Source organism: Sinocyclocheilus anshuiensis, unplaced genomic scaffold (genome assembly GCF_001515605.1).
Source record: "Sinocyclocheilus anshuiensis isolate Anshui unplaced genomic scaffold, SAMN03320099.WGS_v1.1 scaffold1810, whole genome shotgun sequence".
In the NCBI taxonomy this organism is placed as follows: Eukaryota; Metazoa; Chordata; class Actinopteri; order Cypriniformes; family Cyprinidae; genus Sinocyclocheilus; species Sinocyclocheilus anshuiensis.
The window spans coordinates 782,268-794,164 of NW_015547669.1; the positions used below are offsets into that span (position 1 = coordinate 782,268).

General features: G+C 33.9%; 1 protein-coding gene across 1 annotated transcript in view; it reads right to left on the reverse strand.

Annotated features, from left to right (window-relative positions):
- The window catches only part of LOC107702710 (adhesion G protein-coupled receptor L3-like), a 69,488-nt gene that overhangs the window by 23,248 nt on the left and 34,343 nt on the right, over window positions 1–11,897 (reverse strand). Inside the window, exons 2-3 of the mRNA XM_016505109.1 lie at window positions 9,862–9,969; window positions 352–1,152 (exon numbers count right to left, since the gene is read on the reverse strand). Of these exons, the coding sequence (XP_016360595.1) occupies window positions 352–1,152; window positions 9,862–9,969 (909 nt within the window). The remainder of the gene's footprint in view (window positions 1–351; window positions 1,153–9,861; window positions 9,970–11,897) is intronic.

The following is an 11,897-nucleotide window of genomic DNA, read 5'->3' on the forward strand; positions in this document are numbered from 1 at the left end:
CTAAAAAATGTATTTAAAAATATATATATATATAACATTAAAATGTATTAATATTCATTTATATAATGTTGGATAGAATGCAACATTTACTTTTGGCCAGTGAATCACGTCTGATTTTTGGGCCTTCATATTGAAAAGTTTGGGCATCTTTGATATACATGGAAGGGTTTTGTAACCTTAAGTTTACATCAAAGCTGTGAACTATAACTCTGTCAAATAGACGATCAGGCATGAACAAAACGGCTTAAACAAAGTTGCATCCACTTACTATTTTCCTTTTGAAACTTTTTTTTTTGTGTGCAATTCACTTTGAGAAAGCGATCATAGCTTTCAAAACACTCCGGCTCTTACCTAGCCTGTTGTCCAGGACTCCGAAATCCAGCGTATACTTGACCACGTGGTAGTTATTCCACACATAGAGCAGATTGTCTCTGGGATTGTAATCCACGGCAGCGATGTACTGGTACGAGTTCGGGAAGGGGATGTCCAGATAGCCGTCTTTGCTCAGCTCCGTGTTGTAGATGTAGTCGATTTTATTCCCGGTGGCTTCGCTATCGTCGTCTTCGTAGACAGTCTTGACGACATACAGGATCCCACAGATCATGAAGGCGTTGGAAGCGGAGCGTTTGTCATAGGCCGTATCCCAAGTTCCCTCGACACGTAACGTATATGGGTTGAGCTGGCTGATCACGATCTGTCCGTTGTTTTGCTCCGTGGCGTAAATCACCCAAAGACCGTTCTCGTCCACCGCCAAATCGATATCCGACTTGCCTCCCCAGCGATACGGCGAAGTGTCGTGGTAGTTCGCGCTAGCGATGATAGCCTCGCCGCTCTTGATGCGAGTGCGCAAATCAAACTTGACGATATTCCTAGTTCGCTCCTTGTTGAAGAACAGAGCGCCATCGTAGACGACGAACCCGGTGCCGTCGACCCGATGGGGGAGCTTGTAGGTCGTGGTGGGTCGTCCTGCGATGAAATCCTCTTTGCTGGAGTATTCGGTGAGGGTGTCCGTGCGATACGGCGTCCAGGGCATGTAATAGATCTTATCTGAGGCCTGGAGGGGGTCTTTGCACCAAGCTCCCGACTGGTGGTCCGACTCGAACAGATGCTCGCTCTGATAAACGCCACGTAAGAGCCCTGGGCACAGGAAAACTACAGACAAACACAGAGAAAGACAAGTGAGCGCGGGTTTGAAAGCACTTTCGTTTGATACGACTACCAGTTTTTGAGCAGTAGGATTTTTAAGGTTTTTTAAAGAAGTCTCTTCTGCTCACCAAGCCTGCATTTATTTGATCCGCAATAGAGTAAAAGCAGTAATATTGTGAAATATTGTACTATTTAAAATAACTGATTTCTGTGAGAATATATGTTAAACTGTAATTTATTCCTGTGATCAAAGCTGTATTTTCAGCATCATTACTCCAGTCTTCAGTGTCACATGATCCTTCAGAACCCATTATAATATGCTGAGTTGCTGCTCAAGAAACATTTCTGATTATTATTATCATTATCATTATCATTATTATTATCATTATCATCAATATTTAAAACAGTTGAGTACGGATTGTTTAATGAATAGAAAGATCCAAAGATCAGCATTTATCTGAAATAAAAATAAATACTCGGCTGTTTTAAACATAATTATAATAATAATAGATGTTTTTGAGCAGAACATCAGAATATTGGAATGATTTCTCAAGGATCATGTGACTGGAATATAATCCAGCTTTGAAATCACAGGAATAAATGACATTTAAAATATATTTAAATAGAAAACAGTTATTTTAAATAGTAAAAATACTTCAAATTTTGACTGTTTTTGCTGTACTTTGAATCAAATAAATGCAGGCTTGCTGAGCAGAAGAGACTTCTTTAAAAAAAACATTAAAAATCTTACTGTTCAAAAACTTTTGAGTGGTAGTGTATGTTAGAAATGTGTTGCTGAGTCAGCGTTACAGGTTTGGGCTGCTTTCGGTGATAAATTACATATTTAAAAGGAAAGTGATAAATGCAGATTATGGAGGAGAATTAAATGTGATTTGGATGACAATCCTTCACTATGCTTTAACATATCAGAAACGTCGATACTCTCGTATTTCAGCTCAATAAGACTGTGCTGTATCACTTTCGCGAGACAATGTAACATTTATATAATGCATACACTGGTGCAAGATTCAATTTGAAATCATTTTCACTCAGAAATTGCAGAAAATCGAAAAACACTGAAAGACTGTATTTTCATGCAAAGCATACTCCAAAAAAATCTGATTTATTTATTTGTTTGTTTTATGAACTTTAAAAAACCATTTTTGTTAAAAAAAAAAAGCGCTATATAAATAAAGGTGACTTTTATGGGTATTATAATCATACTGTGAGCACTTCCATGTCCCAGGGGATGATTTTATGAAAAGAACAAAAAACACACTAAAACAGTACCGTTTTACATTAGTTTTCATTTTTTTTTGCTACAAATTAATTTTAATTTGGATCTTACTCCTTAACTCTACTTTCACTATTAATTTCACTCATTACATTACAATAGATATCCACACAAAGAAATAGGTAAGATTCTGTCATACTGTCATCTGTTCACTTTTCTTTTGTAAAACACTAAAGGAGAAATTTAGAAGAATGTTCATGCTGCTGTCTTCCACATACAGTATAATTAAGGTTAACAATCCATAGAATTTGTGCAGAATGTTCAAAGTCTTTATACATTCTAAAGCTTATGTAGCCAAGTGTGGGGAAATAGTATGAAGTTGAAGATTATTCTCTGAAGATTTTGCCTTCACACCAAGTTTGACATCCATGACAGCAAATGTCTGCGGTCAAGAAGATTGTCAGACTCTCAGGACTTTAGAAAGACTTGGAATACAGTGCAGAATCATTTCAACTATTTATTTTATTTTAGATTTTATTTTGTTATTTGGTGTGCCATTTTTTTTTTATTGTGGGCGCTTGCCATCCGTGGTGACTATAGCAGCAGTGTGAACCAGGGCCAGAAATTAACTTTTCCATTAAGGGACAATATCTGACCTCTTAATTACTTAATCAACTACTTAAATCAGTCAGAATGCTATAGATTAGCGGTTCTCAGCATATAAGACCCACTGGTTTCCAACATGATATTCGAAAGCTTTCTATCCGTACCATTTATGCTGCTTCTGCTTTATATATTGAAGTCATTAATATACTACATTAAAGTGCTTAATTCTTTTTAAATATTAAATAAAATAATTTTTTGTGATTCCAAAAGTAATGTTTTGTGTTCCAGAACTGTGTTCTTCGATAAAAACAATAGTTATAAATATAAAACTATTACTAAAAAATATATTTCCTTTTACAACACATCTTGATTTTGTGTGATTTTATTTTTATATTAATCGTTTATTACTTGAAATACTTTTAAGTCATCCCGAGGCCCCCTGCTGGTTGAGAATGACTGCTATAGATGATGTCCAATGAACTTTTAGCAACATCATTGATGCATTTTTTGCATTCATTGATGCATTGGTTATCTTGAATTTGGGGGGCATTTTTGCCCCAATCCCGTGTTCATTTCCAATTTCTTCAGAATGTCTTCTTCTGTGTCCCACAGGAAGCCAGAAATCCACAAGGGTTTGGAAAAAGCACGAGTTTGAGTAAATAATGTTTCTCTTTAGGAGTGAACTAGTCCTTTAGAAACGTGTGCATCTACTCCAAAAGCGCCAAACTATATTCCTGGAGCACCAAACTATCCAGCAGAGTTGAGCTCAGCGCTAATTAAACACACCTGAAGCGGTTAAACAAGGTCTTCAGGGTTTCTGGAAGCTTCCAGACAGGTGTGTTGTATCAGGCTGGATCTGAACTCTCTCCCTCGAGGAGACGGATTGGATGCATGCGGAAAGATTTAATTTCGACTTGAAGTTGGCATTTAAAATGTTGATAAATAAGAGGTGGCTTATTAATGACAGCTGGTCAAAGGGGCCAGAGGCCACGGAGACATAATAATGAGCTTATATTTATTACAATCCGAACGGATTCCATCCCGATGCTAAGATATTGTCAATTTGTGTCAACGTGATTTATTGCGTCTGCGCTCACAAAACTAATAATAAGCATATTTTGCTCCATTCAGCTTCGCTCTATGCAGCGGCGCAGCATCAGAACAGAAAGATTGTGTTTCTTTCCAGGGCTTTCGCTCCGAGAAATTGATTAAAGCCCAAGCCTGACTGCGGCGATCCATACACTTAACCAGATTAGGTTAGAAATATATAAACTCATTCCAATTAATTTCCTGCGAGGGTCAAATCTGTTGATACCACAGACAGTGTAATCTACGCTACATCTGTGATATTTATGATTGCAGAAACGCTCCGAACGGTCAATAAATTACAGCCAAACGCTGCCATTCTTACATCATATCTGGCTGTTTCGTCCACTTTCATGTTCCAGCGGTTGATTTTATGAAAACAATAAAGATCACTCTAAAACGGTCTTGTTAGAATGTTTTACTCTCAGCTTTCATTTTTACTGCAAATGCCTTTTATGCAGATTTCACTGCTTTACCCTTAACTTTCAATGCTAAACTATGAAAATCCATCATAAAAATATAATACATGTGTGAATGAATAATACTTGAATACTAAACGGGGTAAAATGACCCATTTCAATATTTATTGCATGAAATGATTTGTGTGAAGATTATTAATGCATTAATATTATAACAATTTATTCACTAAGAAAGCTTTAATCTAAAGTTACTTTATTTATTTCCAAATAATGCAAGAAGAGTGTAAATATATTTAAAATATATAACATGTAAACTGAATACAGTAAAATAAACCAGTTATTTGTGTGAAGATCATTAATAATTTCTTATGATTATTATAGTAAATTATTATTTTATAAAGCTTTATCTAAAGTTTCTTCTCACCTCTTTTTTAAGCAAATTATGCAAGAATGGAAATATTTAAAATATCTCATATTAACCTGTAATGCATAAACAAAACAGTGTTAAATAAACCATTAATATTTATTGCGTGAAATTATTTGTGTGAAGATAATTAATAATTATTAAAACAATTTTAGAAATAAAGCTTTATTTTGTTATTTCTTAATTTTGTTTTTATCGAATTACGCAAGAAGCGTGAAAATATATTTAAAATAAATTATATAATGTACAACGTAGACAATAAAAAGATAAAAAAGCCATTTTAATATGTATTTGTGTGTAAAAGATGTGTTAAGATAATCATTTATTGTAATTATTAATTTATTTTCTAATAAAGCTTTATCTGAAGTTATGTCTTTTTGGCAAATTATGCAAGAGTAGTAGTACAGATATACTGTATACAATGTAACATATTCAGAAGTATATAATATAACGTATTTAATGTGATGGATGCGGTTGAGGAAATTACATTTCTTCATGACGGTCCAGAGGAAAAATGTCAGATTTCTCCAGCGTTGCATTTATGCTCACATTATTAGAGAAAATAAGCCAGTGAGTTTGGAAAGTTTCTTCTAAAGGAATTTAATTTCCAAAAGTCCACAGGGCCAAAAGTGGCCATAGTTGAAGAAACTCATTTCGTTGCTTGATATTGTGAAAAATAAAGCTTCCTCTGGCTCTGTGACTGAATCCAGAGGCTCCATTAGTTAGTCTGAGCGTCTCTGAGAGAGAAAATAATACGCCGCTCAACGCTTACACAGGTGTTAGAAAGGTTAATGAAGAGGGCCGTTCAGCTCCTGCGTCAGCGCCGCTGTCCCACACACTCCACACACACACACTCTTAAACAACTTAAGCGACTCCAGATGGAGGAAAGGATTTAAGGAATAGTTCAGCCTAAAATATAACTCGGTCTTCATTTACTCAGTCCAAAACCAGTCCATAGAGTTGTTTTCGATTAGTAGAGCACTAAAGGAGACGTTTGACAGAATGCTCATGCTTCTCTTTTCCTTATTATGAAAGTAAACTGGAGTATTTGCACCAGATGGTTAATTAATCTATTACTGCAACAAAATCATATTTGTAATCAGTATTTTTGTCTTATTTTCCAGCAACATGTTTGCATGTGCTTAAACTAACTTTCAGAGGACATTTCTTGAATTATTATTTTTTTCTCCATTATAATTTCTAAATAGATTTATGTTCAATCTGACAAGGAGGTAAGAAAAATAAATTCAAAATGTTATTTACTCAAAATATATTCCGTGAAAACAAGTTTTAATACATTGTGAAATTTTGCTTTAGTAAATTTATCAAAATAAATAAAAAAAACATATCTGTGTGTGTGTATGTGTGTGTGTGTGTGTGTGTGTGTTCTGTTTTCCAGCAACAAATCCATATTGCTGTTACCAAATTGTGCAATCTTATATATATATATATATATATATACAACAGTATATACATTTATATACAGTATATTATATACAAATTTTTAATTCATTCATTCATTCACTTACCTACTTATTTATGTATTTAAATTTAATTTAAGGTCTGTCACAACTTTGGACCTTAAACAATATTTTTGTCATATTTTCCAGCAAAACATTCCACATTAACTTGTTAAAACATGTTTTCAGTGAATATACTGTATCTTGAATTACGTTTATTTTTCTTCCCCATTATAATAATTTATTGTTCAGATTTATGTTAAAAACTAGTTGACAATAGGGTAAGAAAATGATATTTAAAAAAAAATATATAATACTACATTTAAAATATATTCTGAAAATGAGCTTTAATATCTTGTGCAAGGTTTTTTTTTTTTTTATTGTTTTTTTATTGGCAGTTGGCAGAATCAGCAAAAAAGAGCTCACGCTGCACAGCATATTAAGCTGAAGATAAACACTGACCAGCCGACTAGTGACTTATTTTCTGGATGACTAATCCAAATGAACAGTCATGCAAACCCCAGTTCACAGTGACCTTGTTTGTCAAGCTTCAGAAACTACAAAAAACACCATAAAATGACTTCATATGACGGCAATACACATCTTCTAGAGTCATAAAGTCTCTTTGAGTGACAAATTTAAGTCGGCAGAAACTGAAAATCTCCCTCAACCCCTCAAACAACACATTTTAGTTTGCAGTTCCTCGTGCAAAGCTTTCGTTTGGCTTGAGAACACTTGTCATACAAGTCATGGATGATGTTTTCTTGTTGTTTTGGGAGCTTGACAACACTTGAAAAAGCGCAAGGAGCAAATTCAGCAAAATCTATCCCACAGAAGAAAGTCACCTGGTTTGAAGTAAATGATAAGGGGTTTCATTATTTGGTGAGCTATTGCTTTCGATATGATCCAGTCCAGATGAAGTGGGCGAGAGGAAGAGATGAGATGAGGAAGAAGAGGGAGCTTCTATGAGCTCTGTGTTTTAATGCTCATCTCTGTGACCGTCTCTGATCTCAGATCAGCTGCTCTTACAGTCTACAGCAGCTCCATATCCAACAGCAGATCGCAGGGGTAAAATAATAACATGCAGCTAACCACATAATCATGCAGGACAGGATAATAAAGAGCCAAATAAACAGGCTTATCAACATTTAAAAGGGCAGAGAAAACACTCCCCGTATACTTTTTGTTGTTAATCTCAAAGGCTATACGTATTATTACCGTATTATTACCATTTAAAATAGCTATTGTAATATATTTTAAAAATGTATATTTTAAAATTTAATTTATTCCGGTGATGGAAAGCTAAATTATTATTATTTTTATTATTATTATTATTTTTATTTATTTATTTTTTTTAATTAAATAATTGTCAACATTTATTTTTTTCTTTTGATTAATTTAAAACAGCATTTATTTGGAAAACTTAAAAAAGTAATAAATAAAATAATTTTAATGCAAATAAAAGTATTAATTTCTTATCAATAAACAAATAAATAGAAATATTAACAAATAAATAAATAAATGGATAAATTAAAAATATCCTGACCCTAAACTTATGAATGGTAGCATAATAATACACAAAAATGTAATGTATTTTGGTAAAAATTAATGTACCATTTCATAGAAGCTGGTCAAATTAGACAGATGCCAATATGGACGGGATGTGTTATGAAAATAAATGTGTTTTGAAGCATTTCGTTTATTAATTACTGGCTGCTGAGAGCATGAAACTATCAATATTCAAAAGACTGTTAGAAAACAAAATAGACAATTTTCCTTTTCAGCCTGCCAAATTAATGTTTTGGAATATTTTTATGTCTGTGCAGTTCATGGTGATAATAATAAGTTTCATTTTGGTTCAGTTTTGCACAATAAACTATTTTGACACTCAGTTTCCAATATAAAATCTAATTCCTGAAGCAAAAGCTGTAGAAAAAAATCAGACCTGATAGATTGAGCCTTGAGAAGTGTGTGTGTGTGTGTGTGTGTGTGTGTGTGTGTGTGTGAGTTATAATGATGTCATTTAAAATGCTGACAGCTCATTGGCCGGGTTATTGATTGGGCTTCACTGGATGTTTTAAATGGGAATTAGATTATGAATATCATTACTGTTAAAGTGCTAACGGGGCTTTGCGAGCACTTAGCCGATACACTGATGCTGGAAGATCTAATTAGCTGGCAGATAAAAAAGGATACATAATATTTATAGTCCTGAACAGACAAACTCGACGCACGTGTGAAGCAAATTCTGCAGCATTTGAATAAAATGATAAAGGTTTGGTTATAAATTAATTAAAAATACATTAATGTGTTTCCATCACTTGTCTGTGATATTACCACATAATCAGCAATGCCTCATATCAGTTTGTTTCAATGTGCAATTTTGACGCAAGTATTCTTAATAACTTTACGTGAAAAGTCACACAAACGTCTGTTTATGATCTTTTCATGTTAAAAGTGTTTAACTTGACTCATGCACACACGCACAAACCTTGCTTTTTTGTCTGATTCAGTTTATTGGATCAGTTCATTTGGACTTTTCATTTCAATTGATTCTGAAAAACGTCTCTCAAGAGTTTCTCCAGAAGTCCATTCACTGCATTTAATGATATTTTTAGCTAAATGAATATATTTTAAAAAGTGCAGTTTATTTCTAATTTCTATTCAGTTATGTGAATTAGAGTGTTTGCTTGTTTTATTGCAATTACTGTCACTGTCAAGTGTTCTCTCATTTGCATGTGTTTTCACGTTTGATGCTGTCTGCCTAATTAAGTTTTTTTGTGTGCCTGATAAATGTGTGTATAGTTATATAACGTAATATTAAATTCATTGTAATTGCATTACATGTGTGTGTACGAGTGCATGACTTTTATTTGTGGAGTTTTGTGTTTTTTAGTCCATCTCTGCTTTAAGGTAATCTATAATGCATGCATTTATTTATTATTTGCCTGCATGAATGAATGAAATAATTAATGTATTTATTTTATTTTACATTTTAAAGGTGCATATGTGTTCAAATATTTTTTTTGGGGTTGTTTGTAAAACATAAAACAATAATAAATTGTATCTTCAAGCAGATATACACCTTTAAAATGTATAGTTTTTCCACAAAATTGATGGCATTACATTATACTCATCTTCATCGAATAAAATGCTTTTAAAACTGAAATTGTCAGGAGTTTTGTCTGTGTTTTGAGCAGCACAGGAGAAGAGCATTATAACACTCATGAACTGAAATGAAGCTGAAGACCACGAGAAAACATGAGCCCACCACAACACCATCTCCACCACATACATAACATTTCCTCTGATCAAATATAATATTAACAGACACACAGAGCGATGTGTTTAAACATCACAAAGCCAGTGTCTAAATAACCTCTCAGGCATGAAGAAATGTACGATGGTTTACTTGAGAAAATGTTAAACATGTTGGCAGAAAGCCGACAGAGACGCTATACGGGGTGAAAGAAACACGTCTTTACCTTTCTGTTCCACCTCTATTTTAGGCATGGAGGAGAAAAACAGAGACAGAGAGAGAAAATCAGAGCAATGAAATAAAGATTCAACATTTTCCTCTTCTCCCGAACAACCTGAGGAACAACAAGCATCTGCTCTTGTGTCAGAATGAAGTCGAGTGCAAACTGTGTGATTTCTGATCGACGTCTGTCAGACTGTATGATGAACGTCTCAGCTCAGAGTTTGGTCCAAACCGACAGCGTTTACTCAAACTCAAGCGAGCAGATTCACAAAATGTGTCTAAGATGGCAAAATTCACACACTTTGCACCCAACTTAATACAAGAGATACATGTTTGTGTAGCAGCAAAACTTCCAGCAGAGACCTGTGGAGAAACAGAGGATCTCAGATTATAGTGTGTGTGTGTGTGTGTGTGTGTGTGTGTGTGTGAGAGAGAGAGAGAGAGAGAGAGAGAGAACTAGTTGAAGCAGTAAATGATTAAGACAGTTGTGAGATATAACAGGGAATTCAGCAATGACAGACATTAAATCAAACAGCGAGACATATAATGACACGTCACATCATTTATCAAGTAAATCTGTTTATGAAAAACATTCATACAGTAATGTGTTAGTGTGTGTGTGTGTGAGGCACGTTTACATAAGTACAGTTTGAGGACAAACAATAGCTTAGAAGTGAGCAAGAGCTTTTTTTTAACTCACTTTGGGGATGTCTTAATTTGCAATAAATAAAATTAAATAACTTTTAACTGATAAAAAAATGTACTGTTATTTCATACTTCCAAACAAAATCCATGCTTCAAAAAGCAGCAATGACAAATTTAACTTTTAATGCTGATAACCTTCAAATCATTTAATGCACACTTACTTAAAAGTAAATAAAACATTCATTTTTTTGGTTATTCTTAATATTAATTCATTCATTTTGGTCTTATCAGATCTGCTCAAGGGCTCTATATGTTTTACTTTTATCCAGAGCAAACTGCATTGCATTTAACATACAGGCCTACATTTTTTGATCAAACCCATGCTTCTGATGAGCTACATTTTACAAATTTCTTTAATAAAAGGTAATAATTAATCAAAAGATTATTTGTTCAAAATAAACAAAGAAGGTTTTGTTGTTGTTTAGAATTTTAAATGAGCTCAAAATATTATTATCAAGTAAGTAGCTACATAAATCGCTCACCCTTCGACATTACTGTCACAGACACAGCTGATGCATTAAAATGAGGACTGCTCACATTTAGCAGAAAATCGAAACTCTTCATAATCTTCATACTTCAGTACAAAACACTGCTGAACTTTGACAAAATTTATTTTTTTTAATGTTATAATAGTGATTTTCTAATGTCTAATTATAAATTCAACAGCATAAAATGTGAAAATAACTATATTAGGGAGTGGAAACGGCAAATGAATCAATGAGCGATGAATCTGCAGCCATCTACTGGTCATAATGGTAATATCATGTCATTTTAATTTTATAAGTGTTTGTTTTCATCCAGGCAGCAGAAATCTTCCGCTTAAGTATGGCACATTTTCCATGAATTACCTACGTGAATGAATGAATGAATATATAAATTAATTCGCAGATCTTCTTTAATGTGAACTTTACATATCATGTTCCCATTTCGTGTAAATATATACAAAAATATGCATAATTTTGAGAAAAAAAATAACAAACAAACAAAAACATAAATATGTGGTATGGAAAATTGGGAGAGGGGGGTCGCATCTTTGTCACTTTTTTCACCCCTGAATTACTCGGTTAGTGATAGTGAATAGAATATATGGGGAGTGCCAACACTGATGTGAGGCATCAGAAGAGCCCTAAAACTCAAAGGTCACCAAAGTGACGACCAGCAGGTTGCCATGGATACCAACTGGGGTTCACCGTCCAAAGGAAATCATGCAATTGCGAGACAAGGCCATTTCCACACACACACACACACACTCACATATTCTCACACTCACACTCTCTCTCACACACACACACACACACACACACACACACACTCACACTCACACTCACACTCACA